Genomic DNA, 20,902 nt, shown 5'->3' with positions numbered 1-20,902 from the left:
TCCCTCCCAGCAAATCCCTTACGTGTCTGAGCTCTGGGCTGTTGGCATCAAATAGATCTCTTACTGGAGATCTGCAACCTAAGGTGTAGGTGTTCTTTGAGCGCTGGACTCTTTCCCTGCCCTTTGTTTTGGTTTCTCCCAAAGAAGCGCTTTTGCATCGCAGTAAAAGATGCCATTAAAGGACCTTCCTGCTGGACCAGCCTCGCAGATGGGTCCCCACTGGCCTCGGTGGGAAACTGGTGTTGGCTTCAGCCCCAGGGTCGGTGTCGGCACAATTCTGTGCTAGGACAACAGAAAAGGAAGATAAATGGTGAAATAAATAACCTCTCTCTCGAGCAAATAAAACTAGGTGTGTGGTGGGGGGAACTGGTGGAATTGTCCTAATAACAAACTGTTACGCCTTGGGACAGAGGTAATATTTTCTTATTTGTCCAACAGTTAATGATTTAGCCCTGGGTTTTGTGCAAGGTTGAGGTTTAAAGCCCGTGTGCCACCCGCCGGTGCTGTTCTGGTCCCCTCTCCCTCTCCTGGAAGGTCACCTCTTCTCCAGCGAGCTCCTCTTCGCTCCTCCATCCGCTTTTGTGGAGAGCAGTCCTCTGATTGCTCCCTGCTTATCCTCCCACAGTGTGTCCCTTTTCTTTTATATTGATAGACATGTGTTTAAAATATTCTTCCATTTGAGCTGGTTCCCTTTTCGATTTCCCTTTTTCTCCCTTTTCACTCCATCCCCCTGTCACCTGTGCGTTTCAATGTGGCCCTTGATTTCTCTGCATGATACAGCCTTCCTGTTCCCTGCGTGGTTATCAGGGTTTTCTTGCCTATGGATGTATGGTTTTAGTGGGATCCCTTGGTATTATTTATACATGTATAGCCTTCTGAGAAGCAGTCTCTTTAATTCGGTACCTTTAATCACCCTTTCTCTGTTGTCTCTTCGAGTTTTCCCTAGAAGCAGACTGACAGTCTTGTTCAAATTTAAGAATACAAAAACAAAATATTTTTTAAGGAATGGACTGTGGAAGCTCAGTTGCTTTAAGCAGTTTCTGAACTTTTTTTTTTTTAATTTGACAGTTTTTTACATTAAAAAAAATGTGAATTAGTAGGCAGAAAGGTATTGCTGTCGGGTTGGTCGGGTTGTTCGGCTGGACATGTCGTCTCGGTGTCAGGCAGAGGGGACAGGGAGGGAAGGTTGCCCAAAAGATCTTGCTTTGAGAGCACAGCGTTCCTTTACACTATTACTCTCTCAGTGATGGTATTTATGGGGAGAAAACCCCGTAAAAGGAATGAAGAAAACAAAACCAATGATTTGGAATTCGTTTCCTGTTTTAATACCTTTGATCGTGGAAAAAAGCAATTTATCTACTTGTACACTGCGCAGTGTTTGATGTGAAATGAAAAATCCACAATGAGTTGGTTAAAAAGCCTTGCAGTAATCAAGGAAGAGGAATTACTAATTCTCTGAAGGGGTCTGTGCTGAAGATGACCTACTTTACAGCTGCAGTATGTCTCATTGCTGCATTGGTACCAGAATATGAAAAAAAATCTTAAAATACACCAGACATGGAAAAGCCACACACATGAAAGAAATACGCTGGCCAAAAGGCTGGGTGTTTGTAAAAATATTGCTCCATAACAGAGTAAACATGTAAATTTACGAATGCCATAATTAAAACTGTCTCTGAGGTTGGTATGTGCTGTCTCCATCCTCTCACCCTCATATCCTTACCCGTTCCCTCTCCCACTGTTTGTAGATGTCTTGGGAAATAGTCATGTTGAGTTCTTGAGGTTTTCCCAAAAGTTACGGGACACAAAGGCCTGTTGTGAAATGATACTTTTGGGTTTCTCAGGAGGGAAATGAATTCTCCCGGTTTTTCCTACCTGCTTGTTTTTAGAACAAGTGGAATGGGGGAAGAGAGAGTGAAATACTTTGCGTGGTGATTTTTATCTGTGTTAGTGGTACGTAAATGGGAGTTAGAGGTGATTCCCCCACCTGTAACTGGGGGGGATGGTTTCTGTTAATGCTGCTGACACTTGGTACCCGCTGTGATGCAGTGCAGGGACCAGAGCCTGTTACTTGGGGTGAGGTACCGAGAGCTGCAGCTGGAGCAATTCTATTCTAAACAGGAGAACCTGTTTAGAAAGGCCTGCAGTGACAGGACGAGGGGCAATGGCTTCAAGCTGGAGGGGAACAGATTTAGACTGGAGATGAGGAGAGGGTTCTTCACTGTGAGGGTGGTGGAGCACTGGAACAGGTTGCCCAGGGAGGTGGTTGAGGCCCCTTCCCTGGAGATATTCAAGGAGAGGCTCGACGAGGCCCTGGGCAACCTGGTCTAGTTGGGGGTGTCCCTGCTGACTGCGGGGGGGTCGGACTAGATGGCCTTTGGAGGTCCCTTCCAGCCTGGGCAATTCTATGATTCTATTGCTTCTGATTCAGGCTAAAAATGTCACTCTGGTGTGTAGATTGGGCAAGGAAAACACTGCGTCTGGCCCTATTCAAGGTGTGAACGTAGTCCAGTGTTACTACATGTTGTTTGTAGTGTCCTGGATGCTGAGGTTGCCTTTCACCACACCAGTACACCTGGCTCTGTGTTGCTGCAGCGTGAATTCGGGTCAGGCAGGAACAAGGTGATGGCACTTCTCATACTCCGGGTCATTTGGGTCCCTCTCATCCCTCTATCCCTCTTGTCCCTCCATCCCTCTCATCCCTCCAGCCGGTTTTTCCTAGAGATCCATCACAGCAGTTCAGAAAAGGAAGTCAGTAGCACAAAGCTGTCCTGCAGAGCATTAAAACTCTGAGCAGAATTACAGAACACAACTTCCAATATTTCCCAAGACTCCACCACTTGCTGGTAGGGCTCACCACCTTCTGAAGCCCATTCCACGTGGGGCTCCTTCAATGAGGGCAAAACGTTGCCAAGAATGAATGCTCTCAGCCATAAAATTGCTCAGGATTGGGGGTCTGAAGATTCAAGATTCAATAGGATCTGCACAGAATTCTGAAAAAAACCAAAAAAAACCCAAACCAAAAGAAAAAGGGAGAAAGAGGGAGTGGGGGTTGTTTGGAAGCAGCTCTCTCAGCCCCGAGTATGGAGGCAGCGGCGTGACGTGGTGTGGTGTAGGACTGGCTTTTCAGAGCACAGTATTCCGCTGTGCTAAGGAAAATTCCTTATTACTGACATAGGGGTGAAACAAATCACCAGCGAAATGGTGGAGAAAACTAGATAATACAACTGCAATTTAAATATGACTGGCCAATGCATAATGGATCGTTAAACGGGGAACTGATGATCTATCACCCAAAATATGCGTGTATATTGTATGACATAGATTGTGTTTTCCTGGCTTTTCTTTAAGTTCTGGAGAGTTTGAAGCTTTAGATGCTGTCTGTACAGAATTCCTATTCTGTAGGGCCACGTGGTAACGGGCGAGCACTTTATCCATAGCAGTTGAAAGCTGGTTGATTGTTTAGATGAGAACATGAAGGTGATAAAATCATATTTGGTACCGGATGGAAATGAGTTAAAGGCAGGTCTGTTGAAAAAAGAAGAAAAGAATAATATGAAGGATCTACCTATAAATAATTCTGAGATTTAATGAGTCCTGGCTTTTCTTTAAGTTCTGGAGAGTTTGAAGCTTTAGATGCTGTCTGTACAGAATTCCTATTCTGTAGGGCCACGTGGTAACGGGCGAGCACTTTATCCATAGCAGTTGAAAGCTGGTTGATTGTTTAGATGAGAACATGAAGGTGATAAAATCATATTTGGTACCGGATGGAAATGAGTTAAAGGCAGGTCTGTCGAAAAAAGAAAAGAGAAGAAAAGAACAGTATGAAGGATCTACCTATAAAGAATTCTGAGCTTTAATGAACAAATTCTATTTAAGTGGTATGTGTATGATCTTGGAAAATTCCCCCTACCAAGTCTTCTCTTTAACAAACTCTGTAAGTAGATGTTAACTAATGCATAGTTAGATGTTAACTAATGCTGTCTCGTTACCTGGGTTAGACAGGAATAAAAAGGATCTTGCACTTCTGCAAATTTCCTCACTGGTCTCAGCAAGAACTCAATCCACTCTCCTCCCAGCTCCCACTGTTGATTCAAAAAGCATTAGACCATTTAATGTTTGTTTTCCATCTCTGTATATTGAATTATTCCTTTTTAAAGCTGTAGAGAAGTGCTCTTGTTAGAGATCGGATCCAGAATCGGCAGATTTGGGTTCAGTTCCAGCCCTCTCACTGGTTGACATAATTTTAGGCACCGTATTAGATAAAATCTCTTCTCTCAGTGTGTTATGTGTTCACCCACCAATGGTTCCCGAGTGCTTCCTCGTTGTTGGTGAGTTTATTCAGAAAACATCTCCTGAACTTCACACTGTGTTTGTTTTGAAGCCGAACCATCTTTTCTATCAGATTTGGAACCACGTTGCCGAGGCTGGAGATCCAGGGCATAAAATGTTGACAGCATTCCTTCCCTCTCGTATTTATTATCCCCCCCTAAATATTTGGAAGCTGAAGTCGTTAATGTTTGGTGGAATGCGGAACAGCCCGGCGAGGGCTGCAGTAGATCCCAAAAACATCTTGATTAAATTAGAGGGAGGTGGAGGGGAGGAGGGCTGGAACAAAGAGGCCGTTGAGAAGCTGGGAATTTATGTTCCAGCGAGGGGTGGCAGCAACCTACGGCTCCACACATGGGGCATGTGCACCCTCTTGTCACAAAGGGGGGTGTGTGTGTGTGTGTGTGTGTGCACACGCTTAGGGCAGCTTCTGCTTCCTTGCTTTGGGCTGAAGAAAAGGCTTGAAAATGGCAGCTTGCGAGAAAAATATTGAGGTTGGGAGTGAGCACCCCCGGGCAATCACTCATGTCACCCTCCTGGGATAATTTTCTTGTTCTTTTGGGAGGTGCTGCTGATTTCCCTGCTCTGCAGAGGGAGGGAGGGCTGTGTTTCTCTCAGATGCCCAGGGAAAGGGGTGCTGGTGCCCCATTCTCCCTGTCCCCCATCCTGGGGTGGCTCCTGTGCTCTCCTGGTGTCCTGGAGCATTAAATGGTGCGTATCCAACTGGATCATCTCCCAGATCAAGAGGACAAGTGTTTAGCCCCGATGGGATAAGAAGCGGATGAGGTTTGTGGTGACACCCCCTCCCCACATGCCAACACAGTTGATTATTGGAGCCAATTAGATGAGATTTTATTGCCCTTCCTCAGGCTTGTTCAGCAGTTGCAGGTACAGCCAGGAATAGGTAATAATGAAGCTTATCAGATTAGCTTTTGCTTTTATTTATTGCTTTTTCCTGGGAGGTTGTTTACAAAACTAACTATTCTAAACTGTCAGCCTTTGAAAACATAATGTAGAATTTGATCTTGAAATGTAAATTGATACCTGGAGATGTTTGCAGCTGCAGAGACTGTTGTTCTTTTGCCTTGGCATGCCTTTTATTCACAATTCCATGCCATGTTCTAGCGTGATCTTGCAATCCCTTATGCCCATATGACTATGGTTGATGTCAGCAGCCTTTAATCTGGGTGCTCTTTGAACTCTTGTTGGTCCTCAGAAAAGTTCTCATTGTGCCTCGGGTCCACCACCCTCTATGGCACTCGAGCAACAACTTTTTTGCTGATGTCCAAGGCTTCTTGGACTTTTGACTTTCCCAAGGTAACTGTTCTGCTTCCTCTCACGTATTTTCATTTATCAGGATCAACTAGCTCAGCTTTTTTTCTCCTAAACCTTATTATTTTGGTGGAATCAGTACAGGGAGCAGCATTAATTTAACAGTAGCTCTTGTTTTTGTGCCACCTGTGATCTCCCTTACCTTCATCTCCACGGAAGGGTGTTTCCAGCCCAGCAATGTGGCAGGTTCTTTCTCGAGAGCTCATTTGGAAGCACAAAGCGTTTTGTGATTTGACAATTTGGCGCTTCCACGTCTCCTTTTCTTCTTCCACCTGAATATGCATGAAAATATTCATTTTAATCTATTTCGCATAATTGATGCTTCAGCAGTTTGTCCAGCGAATGAGCAATTTTATGCAAGAAATAAGCAAATGGGCTGAATCGAGGCGGGTGAAGGGCAGGCGATTGGTCCGGTCCAGGCGGTTTAAGCGGCGCAGTGAAGCGTGTTGCAGAAAAGCTCCCTGTGTGTGAAAAGTTCAGTGCTCAGGGCGTTTAAAGCAGACCCAGCCAGTCACTTCCATTTATCATCTCCAGCCTTGAGAAAAAAGGCAGTCATAAAGTCTTTGTGACCCGTCTCCCTCCAGTGACGAGCAGCAGCTCCAGCTTTTTCTTCTCTTTCTGGAGATGGAAAAACGATAGGTCTCATTTCTGCAAACTCTCCTGGAGATTGGGAATCACCAACTTCTCTTCTTCCTTTGAGTTAAAGACTCCTCAGAAAAAAGCAGGATGCTCCCCTTTGTCAGTGTTTGTGTCAGACACTGGTTTTTCCAGTAGCAGCTCTGGCCTCCCGGGGAGCAGGTTTGGAAATGCCCAGGATCCGACCTGGGATGGTTCTGCTTGTACATCCCACTGCACCACAGACACTGGTCTGAATGGCTCACAGCAGACATAAACAGTCCATAATAAAACATGTAGCATCTCAGAAACACAGTAAACTCAGCACTGCTGAACTGGACGGGAGTCAAAAAAGGATAATTTAAAATTAAATTATATAAACTCTCCTGGAGATTGGGAATCACCAACTTCTCTTCTTCCTTTGAGTTAAAGACTCCTCAGAAAAAAGCAGGATGCTCCCCTTTGTCAGTGTTTGTGTCAGACACTGGTTTTTCCAGTAGCAGCTCTGGCCTCCCGGGGAGCAGGTTTGGAAATGCCCAGGATCCGACCTGGGATGGTTCTGCTTGTACATCCCACTGCACCACAGACACTGGTCTGAATGGCTCACAGCAGACATAAACAGTCCATAATAAAACATGTAGCATCTCAGAAACACAGTAAACTCAGCACTGCTGAACTGGACGGGAGTCAAAAAAGGATAATTTAAAATTAAATTATATAATCTTTCTCTTTTTGCTTTTTATCAGTACGTTTTGGTTTGGTGTTTTGTTTTTTTTCTTCTTGCGTTAACGCTATCTTGACCTAATCTTTCTCTTTTTGCTTTTTATCAGTACATTTTGGTTTGGTGTTTTATTTTTTTCCTCTTGCCTTAACGCTATCTTGAGTTCTTAGGCAGAAATGCTGGTTTAAGTGTGGATTTGTCTCTATCTTTTATTTTTCCTGAACTTTGTAGACATAAATAGTCTTGAACTATCAAATGTGCTTGACCCAGTAGATATTATGTACTTCTATCACGCAGAGCAGGAAGGTTCAATCAGGCAAACGCTGCCTTAGTAGGTAGTAACTGAGTAAAATCTATATAAACAGAATAAAGTTCTTGTTACATGTAGCAGTAGGAGCATTTGTGCTTTCTAATTAGTGGGGAAATGTGTAGTAAAATCTATATAAACAGAATAAAGTTCTTGTTACATGTAGCAGTAGGAGTATTTCTACTTTCTAATTAGTGAGGAAAATGTGGGGAAAACATAGTTATTAGATTATGAGTTTTTAAGCCTGCCTGCTTTTTTGTGAATAGAAATGTTAGTGTAGAGAGATGAGACATCTGCTCTCTTCTTTGACTTCTCCAATTACTCACCTGCATGTCTTTTATGAATAAAAACCTTGCATTCTCTGGAAATTGCCCTGCCTCCATACTGTAAATCCGTATGTAACATTTTGGTTTATTGATACTGTTTGTGCAGTTTGACCAGAAGTGGCTCTGGGCTGGGCAGTTATTGGATTTATAGCCTAAATAGCGCTGCTTAATTGAGCCGAAATTATTTGTAGCTGGGGAGCGTGCTGACTTCCTCCGCCTTTTTACTGTCTTCCCCAATTAACTTTCATTTCTCTGTTTTGTTGCAGAGCAAGGAAGTGGGATTGCAGCTCCAGGAAGACTTGATGAAGGTCTTGAATGAACTCTACACGGTAAATCAAACTGACTTCTTGGCGTCTTTTCAGGCAGAAGGAAGAAGTTTGCCTTCTCCCAGGCTGCTGTTCCCAGCACAGACTGAGCCTCAGGACTGATAAATGTCTGCAGCCTTTGCAGTTTGAGGCAGCTTGTGTTTCCCGGTCTGTAGAGCACCATAAATCTCACTTTTTCACTCTATCCTTATATTGCTTCAGCTCTGTAAGTGCTGGCTCCACTTCTCAAAGATCTCACCTTAACGCACACCCGCTACCAGCTCCAGTGGTGGTTTTAAAAAGAGATATTAGAATTATTTTCAAATAGGCTAAAACTCCTCAGTCCGTGGTTTTGTGTGGTCTGGGTGTACAAAAGGCAGCACACAGCTTCAGTGGGGACACACTCCCTTTATTTGTTCCTCAGCTCTCTCAGCAAAACAGCTCCCTTCAGAGTCATTCTCTTCCATCTGTGCTTTTTGCTTCACAGTTTATCCATTGGAGACACCAAGGAAGAGGCACTGCCTCGGGAAGGAGAAGGAATGTGTTCATAAAAGTTCATGTGCTGCTTGGGGACTTTTCTCCTCACTTAGATGAATGGAAAAGTCTGTTGTTTGATTAAATTTTTGCTTTCTCCAGCTGTTATTGAGCCAGTTCTCTTTTAAAAGCAGAACCTACACACAATTTTGTTGCTCATAATGTCTTCTTTTGTCCTTCCTTAATGACACATTGGGTCATTACACTGAGGTAGATGTTCTTTTTCTTTGTTCTTTCAAAAAATGATCCAGGGATGTTTCCCAAGCCATTGGAGGGGGCGTGTCCCTGAAATTTCCCATATCAACAAAATGTATAGAAGGGAATTGCTTCATTAGAGCATCGAGACCAAATATTCAGACTAATCTTTTAGGAAAAGAGGGAGTTCAGGAGTAGGAAGACTGAGCCAAGGGTCACCCCTGTGGCCAGAGATGGGGCAGGCAGAGGTGGTGGCTGCCGATGCGGCACCGTCAGCGGGATGAAACCATTAAAACTCTGATTTCTATTTCTGCTTCTCTTGCTTTCTGCCACTTCGACTTTCAGTGATGGAGGAAAAGAAACTACTTTGCATCTATTATTATAAATGCCTACTTGATAGTCTAAGCATATGCAGGAGCTGAAAGTGTGTATGTGTAAATTATTCAGAAAGTCTCTCTTTAATACTGGCTGCGTTCACATTCTCTTTCATGTTTAAATACAGCATCTCTTTGTATCTGAGAACCTTTGCCGATCACGGCACAAAGAGAGAGCATGCGTCCTACTTACGTGAAGTGATGTTATGGTTCAAGCTAAGGTGAAATAGGTGTAAATGGGTTTTCATCCAAAAATAAATCAAATGGTTCGCAAGTGGGGTCTTTATTAACGCTGGAATGACACTATCGGGGTGTCTTTCTGCAATTGTGGAGTTTTTGGCCCCCCCATCAAAATTGTATCACAATAATGTTTGCTTTGGTACATTCGCAAGTGGGGTCTTTATTAACGCTGGAACGACACTATCGGGGTGTCTTTATGCAATTTTTGGCCCCCCCCATCAAAATTGTATCACAATAGTGTTTGCTTTGGTACGTGAATTGAACTGCTTTGCAGTTTTGGATATAAAAAAGGTAGTTTATATATTGTTTCCTTTGGGTTTTTCGTTCTGCTTTCTTAACACAAATCTAGACATGAATAACCTGTGGAATAAATAAGGTTTTTTTGTGACTTTGGGGGATATTTATCTATACTTACTTATAAAAAATGGGCTACAGTAAAAGTTGTCCATAAAGTATCGGGTTCAGGTCTCCCTGAGCAACAGAACCACACTCCTGTATTAATGTTTTTATTACATAGGGTGAACAGAAGTACTTTTTACGTATCAAATTTGATTTTAATCAGACCTGAGCTGCTTTTGCAGCCATTGTGTTCAGACTGTTGATTTGCATACAGTTCCTCGAGACCTGGGATGTTTAAAGGACTGATTCATCCAGATGAGAGACTGATAGGCATCCCTTCTGAAACCTTACCTGCTGATGAAAAGCCCTCATTTTCCAACATTGGCATATAATTTTCTTTGAATAGTAAGGAGGCTGGATTTAGTCTGTGTCTTTTTTTGGTTTTTATGACTCCTTTATTGGATTGAAGAAGAAGGCGCATGTCAGAGATAAACAAAGAAGCAGCTGCAAAATAATCCACTTTGATTTCAGATTTGTTTTGAGCCACACTTTCCTTCCTGCCTCTTCTGTCCTGCTTTTTTGAGATGGGAAATTTCCCTGAGGATTTTTCTGGTTTAGCTATTTCTAACTCACAGCCAGGTCTGACTTGCTGGTCACTGTCCAGATGCCCTTGCTTAGTTAGTATGATATCTTGCATTTAATATCAACATAATGAACAGCTGTTATGAAATAATTATGTTAAACTTACGGTTTTGGGGAGTGCATTGGGCAAATTAAAAAAAAAGCGTTGCAGAGTGTGACTTATTTCTTAGGATTTTTTCCTCCCTCTTATCCTGTGAGCTTTCCAGACACGTGTCACTCTTCTCCCCAAGACTTTGTCATGCAGATAACGTTAAGGCAGAACATCTGCATGCCTCCTTTATTGGTGAGGGAAGCCCATTTCTTCCTCATCAAATCGAACCACGGAGCTCTCTGACCCTTGCGTGTTGTTTTCTGCAGGTTATGAAAACCTACCACATGTACAACGCCGACAGCATCAGTGCTCAGAGCAAACTGAAGGAGGCAGAGAAGCAGGAAGAAAAGCAGATTGGGAAGTCGGTGAAGCAAGAGGACAAGCAGACACCCCGCTCCCCCGACTCAACATCCAACGTCAAGTTTGAAGAAAAGCACGTTCGGCGAAGCTCTGTCAAAAAAATAGAGAAAATGAAGGAGAAGGTACTTTCCTGGCATTGCTTCTGCCCATGTAGAGTGCTTGGAGGGGACCTTTGCTCAGCACAGGAGCTACTGAGGTCCCTCCTTTGTGACATTCGAATACGAGTCTCAGTTTTTGCACAGTTTGTAAATATTCAGACTTGGGAAAGGCAGAAGCTGGCACCAGGTTGCCTTGAGGACAGGTTTGCATTTTGTGTTGTCCCAGGTTACACAGACACGGCACAGAGACCTAAAGCAAGGGTAGAGTATGAAAGTAACAACTGCCTTCTTTGAAGTCATGGTTAACATCTTTTTTTCTTGTACAGAGGACAAGATTTTTGTTTACCATTTCACGTCAGGTGAAGGTCTGGCCGGTGCTATGGGGAGACACATGATCCCAGACTGGTTTCTCGGGCAGAACCAGTTGCCTTAGCAATATGGTCGGTCAGATAAGTAGTTCAGTGCTAAGATTCAAGGCAGTAGAAGGTGATGAGTTATTTTTGGATTAATTGAAGCTCTGAAAGGACCAAGTTTAGGCCTAATTTCTGCGGGAAGAGGTGGAGTGCCCATGGCAGCCCTCAGACCTGTGGGCTTTGGGCAGCCGCTCCGGTAGCGCTGGAGCTGGGCCATAACCTCAGAAACCCACCTTCTTCCTTCATTCTTCCCTTAATCTTCCCCAACCCGCAGTCTGTTTTCAGCCAAGCCTTTAAATGCAAAACTGTCTAGTATAGTAATGCTTAAAAACATCTAAATAATTAATCTAAATTCTAAGTCTTTGAGTCTTGATAAAACTGGAATCCCAACGAAGACAAGCTGTGGGAGGAGAGGAGGGTTTGGCCAGTACGTGGTGGGGTTACTGGGGAATGCTCCTGCTGCACCTCTTTTTTAGTCTTGATAAAACTGGAATCCCAACGAAGAAAAGCTGTGGGAGGAGAGGAAGGTTTGGCCAGTACACAGTGGGGTTACTGGGAATGCTCCTGCTGCACCTCTTTTTAAAAACATATTCTGGTTTTGATTTCTTTTTTAGCGCCAAGCAAAGTACACAGAAAACAGACTGAAGGCTATTAAGGCAAGAAACGAGTATCTGCTGGCTCTGGAAGCCACCAACGCGTCTGTGTTCAAGTATTACATTCACGACCTGTCTGATCTCATTGATGTAAGTGCTGCTGCTTGGGTGCCTGCAGGGAATGGCACTGCCTTTAACCCTCTCCTGCTTCACCATCACATACCTGGCCACCTCTGTGCAGCTCTGGAGTGATGGTCTTGGGTGGGCAGCTTAGAGAGAGTAACACCAGGCCTGATAAATTGGTCATTAAGCTGTTAAGGGAGCTTTTCTGAGATGGTTTATTGGGAGTCTGTTCTCCAGAGAAAAGCTCACACGAGAAACCTGGCATTGAAACGTGCAGAAGGAGGAGTTGCTTAGTTAAAATGAAACTCGGTAGCAGTATCACACTGTTGCTTGACATTTTCTATTTACTATTTTAAGCAAACCCTCAAGATTATAACTCAGAAGCACATTTAAAAAAAGAATGTTAACTGTAGAAGAGTAGACCAGTCAGTAAAAGAGCTGAGGGCAAAACCGTTCTCTAAAGCCGCCTTTAACCTGTTTTGGAAAATTCCGTATGTTTCAAGGTTGATGATTTTCTAGCATATTTCACAAGAGCGAGGAACCTCGCTGCTTTTTAGACTTTCCATTTTCTGATACCCTGACCCACCAGCTCCACAGCAACTTGATGCTTTTCTTTTGCCACTGGGACCACAGAGCCCTTCCAGGCCGGTTCTGAAGGGTGTCAGTGGGGTGTCAGCAACAGCCCCCCTGCTGCTGCCCCTTCGCGGTCTCTCTGTCTGCACAAAGAGATGAAGAAATAAATTAGTTACAGAAACCAGCCCCCCCTTTCCTTAGCACGGAGCTGAAGGTGGAAGGAGCATGTTCCCCTGCAAAATCCCTCTGTTCTGCGGCCGCATGACGCCCCCAGAATTCAGGGGGCATCAATTCTGCTTTTATTCAAATGCCCAGCAAAAAACCCCAAATCTCTCCTTTTTGAAAGCTCAGAAAAGCCGGGAATCCTGAGATTTTTCACAACCAGGTAACTACCCAGCTCATCCTGCAGAACTGGGGTACCACAGGCACCGAACGCCTCGTGGGGGGGTCACTGGCTGCTGCAGGGTCTCACCCCACCAGCCAAGGACAACCCATTGCCGTGGCAATTAGAGACACTCAGCAGCAAAGTCTGAAGGGAACCTCCTTTGTAGGAGCAGGGAGCAATGAACAGAAGTGTCTCTAGACACCGGCAATAAAGAGCACTCAGATCACTATTAATTAGTCAGCTATTATCATACCTAACAGCATATATAATGCATTTATTCAGCTGATCATAAAATCCCATGAAGTGCACTTCTGCTGGGTATTTATTTAAACCTGTCCTTTGGAGGTCAGGATTGTCAGCGCTTGATGGTTTTGAAAAATACTGTTATTTCAAAACGTCACACTTTATAAAATTGCTGTGCTGAAGAGGCACGTTTCGTTCCATCCTGCTGCCTCTTAGGGAGACCTTTTCTGATTATTAACACTTGCTCACCTTGAATTGTGCCTTCTTATCTTTTTAACAAATGGTAACTTTATTTTTATATTGACAAATACGAGGTAGGGATTAACTGACATCAGCATAATTCAATTTTCTTAATTTATTTTTTTTTTTTAAATCTTACCTATAAGTCCTCCGCCAGATGCTGCAGATGTGCTCGGTTCAGTTCTGAACTAACAGAACTTCAGTTTTTAGTGCAGTTTTGTGAGTCATAGATAGTAAAGAATCCCTTTGGGTTTCATAACCCCCGGACTGGAGATGTTTTAAGTCGTACACTGACAAATCCAGGTTACCCAGCCTGGAGGGACCTGCTCCTCTCGGTGTCTCTGGGCCACCAGGGATGGTGGGGCTGGAGAAGAAGCCAATTTTTCTGCAGTTCCAGGGTTTGTCACTGCTCCTGGAGAGGAGCCACCCTAAGTCTGGGTGAGTCCCTGCCCACGTTACCCGCCTTGTGGGCCTCAAAGCGTTCCATTGAACACTCCTTTGCAAGTCCTCATAATCTTGAAAAGAAAATTATTATCTGCTCTGCTTTCAGAAGGCATGGAAAGATGTGGGACTTGCCTGGGAGCACAGGAGATGGAATTCAGTTATCTCATTGTTAAGACACGGGGAATATAGATTTACTAATGCCTTTGATCTGAAGGATCGAAAAATTAACAATTATAACCAGTGATGGTTATCTGAAGCATCTGACTTCTAAATAAAAATGTGATTTTATTTTTTTTTTTTTAAGCCAGGTCTTAATTCTTTTCCTTGATCTAATCTTTTGATGATACTGAATTTTGAAATATAATATAAAGGCAATCTTCAAAGTTACTCACAAGTAGATTGTGTTGGGCCAAATAGCATTAAACTTGTCATGTTTGTACAGCACATTGTGTTTCCCCTCTGCTGTGCATGGAAGGATAGCAGGGAGTTAATTCTTCATCGTGAGCTGAGAGCAATAAATTGCTCCTGACAGAGCCCAGTAGTTTTGAATTTCCTGACTTTGGGGACCGAGGCAGCTCTTTGATGCTAATGAAATATTACAGTAATGGGGAAGTTTGTATTAACTCATATTTATGAAAGGGTCACTAGGACAAAATTTAAAAAAAGATAAAGCGCGTGTGTATGTGTGAGTCCTGAAGCTTACTTTGCTCTTCCAGAATTAGGTATATTATTGCTGTTTGTTCCAGGATCTCATACATTCCCTTCGAAATGTAAATTGCATTTTAAAACAGAGGGCTCTTTCTGCTTGAATCTTCTATTTTGGGCCTCTTTGAAGACTGCTAACTGGCAAAGGGTTAATCAGCTGTCATGTTGGGAAGTGAATTTGAATGAGTTATCATTAAATTCTTATAAAAAATTGATTTCCTTGGAGAGCGATTCCATCAAACATTTATATAACCCAGAAAAGGGATGGCAAGACTGATACATTTATAAATACGGCGTGCCGGACTTTTAAAAACGTTATGAAGTGGGGGAGTGGGCTGAAAAAATGTTTTTTGTCACTGGCTTCAATAACATAAAGCTAAAAAACTTCACTGGCTTAACGTGCTCCTGGTGCTGAGCGAGGTGGGGTGTGGGGCATCGAGTCCTGTTTGACTCTGGAGCGGGTCCAGAGAAGGGCGACAAAGCTGGTGAGGGGTCTGGAGCACAAGTCTTATGAGGAGAGGCTGAGGGAGCTGGGGGTGTTCAGCCTGGAGAAGAGGAGGCTGAGGGGAGACCTTATTGCTCTCTACAACTCCCTGAAGGGAGGGGGTAGAGAGGTGGGGGTCGGTCTCTTCTCTCAAGTCACAGGTGACAGGACAAGAGGAAATGGCCTCAAGTTACACCAGGGGAGGTTCAGGCTGGATATTAGGAAAAATTTTTTCACTGAAAGGGTTCTCAGGCATTGGACTGGGCTGCCCAGGGAGGTGGTTGAGGCCCCATCCCTGGAGGTGTTCAAAGGACGAGTTGATGTAGTGCTGGGAGGTCTGGTTTAGTGATGATGCTCCTTGTTTGTTGTGTGGGTGTCTATTTTTGTCCGTCAGGTTGACGGTTGGACAAGATGATCTTTAAGGTCCCTTCCAACCTAGAAGATTCTGTGATTCTGTGACTCCCCCATCCAGGTGCTGGAGCAGGGTGAGTGCAGGGGGGACACGCTGGTGGCCCTGGGTGGCTCTATAGCCCTCTGGCCACAGGAGGAGGGGACGAGGAGCTCCTGTTAAATCTGAGCTGATCCTTGGGCTCTTGGCCCAATTTGGAACAATCTTTCCCCAAATGACTGCGAGGACGGCATCATCACGCACACGCAGAAGAGCAGCAGCTCTGAGCGGCTGCCGATCCCAGGCTGCCTCCACACGTGCAAATTCTCAATCAAGCCTCTTTTGTGGGGTTTTTTTTGGCTAGTTTTTGTTCTTCCTGATTGAATGTATCGCCTTTTAATTCTCTGCCTCCAGCCTAACCAGCAACTGCAGCTCTTTTTCACAAGATTCCCCACCTGCCACAGCTTGTTGGCACAGGAGCCCGGCATCTAAGCAGCACTTGGTGACAGAAATTCTCTGAAAGAGGGGAATGGTCCAGCAGTTGCTGTCTCTTCCCTCTCCCCCCATCCCTTCTTCCCTGCCCCCCCTTTTTTTCTTTGCCTTTGCACACAATGACAGTGATGAGACTCAAATGATGGGCTTGGAGGAGAATTTGATGGGAATTTTGCTTACAGAGCAGAGCAGCAATCGAGCCAGATGGGCTCTTTCTTTCTGGAGATCCTCCTCGCGAATGTAATCTTGCTTCTCATTCCAAGAAGGTGGGCTCCTTTCTCACTCCCTCTAGTAGAAGTCTGAAAAATTCAGGCTGTTTCTGATCAGCTAATGAAAAGCGCCTTTCTCCCTTCTGAAACACGAAGACTTGGCTGCCTGGCCCTGGTGGGGATGAAGCTGCTTGATTGTCTTCCAGTGACATCACCCTGGTGGCAGGGAGAGCCAGGAAATTCTTGACCACCACCACCACTTTCGGCTTGAAAGTTTTTTTTTTTTGCTCTTCTGTTTCACCCCAGCAATGAAGTCATCCCAACTGATCGCCGTTTGCTTCTTGGATGACTCTGTTCTTTATCCCTGGGATGTTCAGGTCATGTTCTTGCCTCCTGAAGTGCACTGAATTAAGCAGTTTCCTCTATTTTGGGTGGATTAATTTAGATGCGGATTAAATTTTGCAGATGATCCAAATCCCGTGTCTTGTTTCTCCGGGTAGTACTTCAGTGCTTTGTTTTCCTCTTGCTTTGAATCATTTCATTTAAGGATTTTGGAGTGTTTTCCGTGGGAATCAGCGCCCCTGGAAGTGAGGTTAGAAGAAATATTCTGAATGTACCCACTGCTGTTACCTTTTGTTTTGTAACAGCATGAAATGGACTCTCGAGTATTTCATGAGAACTCCCCAGAATGTTCTAATAGTTTAGGGTGTATTGGAGACGAATTTTAACACGATGCTGAAGTTTGTATGGGATTAGAGACTGAGAATTCTGTTTAGGGCCAACTGAGGAGCCCTGGTCAAGATGCCTGTGGGATCAGGGGGAGATGTGAGACCGCTCTGGTCTCACAGAGAAGGTGATAAAATACCCACAACTTTTTATCCATTTACATAATTCCCGTCTTTGGAAAGATTTTGATTTCCATTACAGAATTTCTTCGCTTATTCATATGGAATTGTGTGTCTCTTTCCAGCAGTGTTGTGACCTGGGGTACCACGCCAGCCTCAACAGAGCCCTCAGGACGTTCCTGTCAGCGGAGCTGAACCTGGAGCAGTCGAAGCACGAGGGGCTGGACGCCATCGAGAACGCCGTGGAGAACCTGGATGCCAACAGCGATAAGCAGCGCCTGATGGAGATGTACAACAATGTCTTCTGCCCACCCATGAAGTTCGAGTTTCAGCCACACATGGGTGATATGGTCAGTTTGTTTTCACTGAATTTCACTGAATTTTAGAGTTGGAAGGGACCATAGAGATCATCTAGTCCAACTCCCCTGCTGAAGCAGGATTGCCTAGAGCTTGTCAGAGCATGTTACTCAGGAGCATCCAGGTGGGGCTTGAAAATCTCCAAAGAAGGGGACTCCACACCCTCCCTGGGCAGCCTGTTCCAGGGCTCTGTCACCCTCACCGTGAAGAAGTTTCTCCTCATATTTGAGTGGAACCTCTTCTGTTCCAACTTGTGCCCGTTGCCCCTCGTCCTCTCACTGGGAACCACTGAAAAGAGTCTGGCTTCCTCCTCCTTCAACCCTCCCTTGAGATACTTGTAGGCATTGATAAGGTCTCCCCTCAGCCTTCTCTTCTCCAGACTAAAGACTCAGTCTCTCCTCATCAGGGAGATGCTCCAATCCTTGAATCATCTTTGTTGCCCTTCGCTGGACTCTTTCCAGTAGTTCCCTGTCCCTCTTGAACTGGGGAGCCCAGAACTGGACGCAGTACTCTAGTTGTGGCCTCACCAGTGCAGAGTAGAGGGGGAGAATGACTTCCCTTGATCTGCTGGCCACACTCTTCCTCCTCTTGCTCTCGCTGCTTCGCCGTTCTGCTTCCCTCCTCTTCGATACCCACTAAAAGGCCACCTGGTTTGGTTCTGTTTTTGGGAGGCAGGAGGGAGCCTGGGGAAAGGGAGCTGATTTGAAGATTAAGCAGAGGCTCATGGCACAGATGTCTGAACACGACTGACTCAGGTTTTGATTATCAAAGCTGCTGAAGATGAAAACGCTTAATTAGGTATAATGCTAAATGTAGATAGGGAACACTGTTTTAATCTCTCCTTTAAGCCACAGTTAACTTCTGTGCCCTGAGCCAGACTCAGAAGTTAGGTATTTGAAGGGGCAACAAGATAAGAGACTTAAATGCTGGCTTTTTGAGGCATTTGAGTGTGTAATCTTAGGGCAAAAATGGTTTATAGTGGTACTTTCTGCATCTCCGTTGTGAGACAAGGCAGTCAGAGGACTTTGATTTTGGCAGTGAAAATCTCTCGCTTTATAGGTTTATCAAGATGCGGTTTCCCATCTGGGAACTGTTTAAAGTCACACAAGCTGAAACCGGTTCACAGATCTAAATGGGAACACATGCACAGTGTAGTAATTTAGGTCAATTGGTTGGATTTCTAGATTCTCCCCCTGAACACTGAGGAAGGACTGGAGGGATGGTCTCTTGCAGCCGGGCTCTTCTTACAGGCGCTGCTTAAGGCTTCTCTTTGTCTCTTCCCTCTTAAGTGAAACCCTCAGACTGCAAATGACCTCTCAGTTTTTCTGAGCTCTGGCAGTGTTCTGTAAGATCCTGGCAAGACAAAGAATTACCTGCAGACTGTCATTCAGTTCCCAGCTCACACTCACTGAATCATTTATCTTGGTCCTTCTCAAGGCCGAGCGAGGGTTTATAAATGCAGGCTGATGGTCTTGTAGCAGTGGTCCTGCATACACCAGGCTGAATATATGATGCTGTGTGTGCGTGAGATCACTCCAGTTCCAGTTTTCTGTCTTTAAACAATAGCCTTAAGCAATGAGATCAATGTGTTCCTTTAAAAAAAAAAAACCACAAGTACCAAACGAAAAGGAAAGCTGCTTCATGCTGTGAAATCAGACTAATTCGTGACAGTGCAGGGAAGCCCACTGTTCTGGCATGTTTGACATGTCCCAAACCTGTTCTTTTTTTATTTCACTGCATTCATTAAATAGCAATTCATACCTGTTCAGTAGTTCAGCTGAGCAGGGGCAGCCACTCCTACGCCCTGGGTGCCCGGATAATACATTGAACCAAATTCTTCTTCATCTGTGAACAAGCACATTGGCTTCCTCTTGAGGTTTTAGGGTGGGATTTAGCCTAATACCTGTGATAGAGGACCTTCAGACTTTCAAAAACTCACGACAAGCTGATGTTACTGAAAGTAGCTGCTTTTTTCTAGTTCTTCTTTGATGATCATGTTCTCTCTCTCACTCCTCAGCGCAGTTGGGAAGTGAACTGCCATTTCATAGAATCCAGGGCTACAAAGATTTAAAATTAAACCCTTTGGAGGATGTTTGTTTATAATGATATAATGAATTATTTGTGGTGTTCTTGATTATGTGGGGGGTTCCCTAGCCCCCTGAAAAGGATGCTGTTTCTCTTCCAGGAGTCCCAGCTCTGTGCCCAACAACCGGTCCAGAGCGAGTTAGTGCAGAGGTGCCAGCAGCTGCAGTCCCGCTTATCGACGCTTAAGATTGAAAACGAAGAGGTGAGCTCAACAACCCAAACAACAGCCCTTTTATTACTTCCATCTATTTTCTGCGGTCCTCTTTTATGAAGGCTTGGGGTAAAACTCAAGAATAAGGCAACTGAGGCCAGCAGAGCGTTAGTGGGTGTGATTTCATGTGACAACTGGGTGCACGGAGAGCATCCTTAAAATACCCCCCTGTGTCTCTTTTCCCATCCTCAAGCTGATAGGACTGGCTGTGTTGCAAAAGCTGTATTTGAATAGCTAATAGAAAAAGGGGAATATAAAGTGAAGACAGTGAATTTCCATAACTTAAGGTAAGAGCTAATTTTTGTTTAATTGGCCAGCTAAGAGGAGAAGACTAGATCAATGGCATTCGTTTGGGAATGGGTTAAAATACTTAATCTGCATCTCTGTGTTCAGGCATTTTTTAAATCTTCCTTGGGCAAAATTTGCAACTCCTTTATGTCTAAGAAGTTGATTCTGGCCTTCAGTGAAAATTGACAGTGCCACGAAGTCCTGTTTTTAATGTCTATCTTTGATGCTGAGTAGATGTAGTTACAGAAGATGATTATAAGAGCTTTGTTGCAGCACTCTTTGCTTTGAGGGTAAATTTCCTTACATCTCCTCATCCCAGCCTGTGAGATTACAGGGGTTTTCCCACCCCTGGCAGGTTCTGAGTGCTGCCAGCCCTTTGCTTACATGGACTGTGCTGGTAACGAGCAAAACAGGGGACATGAAACCAGTAATATCTATTTATTAGTAACGTGCTCCAGGGGACTTACACCGCTGTTTTTACTTATGATATACTATCTTCATTTTTTAAGTACTCTCATTCTTGCTGGCCAGGTGAAGAAGACTATGGAAGCTACTCTCCAGACAATCCAGGACATAGTGACGATAGAGGACTTTGATGTCTCCGACTGCTTTCAGTACAGCAACTCCATGGAGTCTGTCAAATCCACCGTCTCAGAAACGTTCATGAGCAAACCCAGCATCGCCAAGAGACGGGCCAACCAGCAGGAGACGGAGCAGTTCTACTTCACAGTAAGGAGTTCATGTTCAGTAGGAGCACAAACGATGTATTTAGAATTATACTCACAAGAGAATGCCAGATGAGGCTATCATCTTACAAAAACGCTTCTGTAATTGATTTTGGACAAGCAGAATAAGCATATTAGCTTTTAAAAACGGGTGCTTTGCATTCTTTACAAATATATTGGGATACCTTTGTTGATGCAAACTTAGTCTGTGAATAAATTGTGTAAAATTTGATTTCTTCTGCGTCTAAAAAGGAATTGTCTGAGAAAGAACTTAATAGCTTGTAAATATCA

The 20,902-nt window shown here is 44.3% G+C and overlaps 1 protein-coding gene across 1 annotated transcript in view; it reads left to right on the top strand.

The window, feature by feature from the left end:
* SRGAP2 (SLIT-ROBO Rho GTPase activating protein 2) overlaps positions 1-20,902 on the top strand; it is a 121,964-nt gene that overhangs the window by 63,329 nt on the left and 37,733 nt on the right. The window contains exons 5-10 of the mRNA XM_014955456.1: positions 7,897-7,959; positions 10,617-10,832; positions 11,836-11,964; positions 17,071-17,295; positions 19,488-19,589; positions 20,418-20,615. Coding sequence (XP_014810942.1) covers positions 7,897-7,959; positions 10,617-10,832; positions 11,836-11,964; positions 17,071-17,295; positions 19,488-19,589; positions 20,418-20,615 — 933 coding nt within the window. The remainder of the gene's footprint in view (positions 1-7,896; positions 7,960-10,616; positions 10,833-11,835; positions 11,965-17,070; positions 17,296-19,487; positions 19,590-20,417; positions 20,616-20,902) is intronic.

The sequence above is a fragment of the Calidris pugnax genome, unplaced genomic scaffold (assembly GCF_001431845.1).
Source record: "Calidris pugnax isolate Ruff unplaced genomic scaffold, ASM143184v1 scaffold215, whole genome shotgun sequence".
Classification (NCBI taxonomy): Eukaryota; Metazoa; Chordata; class Aves; order Charadriiformes; family Scolopacidae; genus Calidris; species Calidris pugnax.
This window is presented reverse-complemented; position numbering and strand designations above follow the sequence as displayed.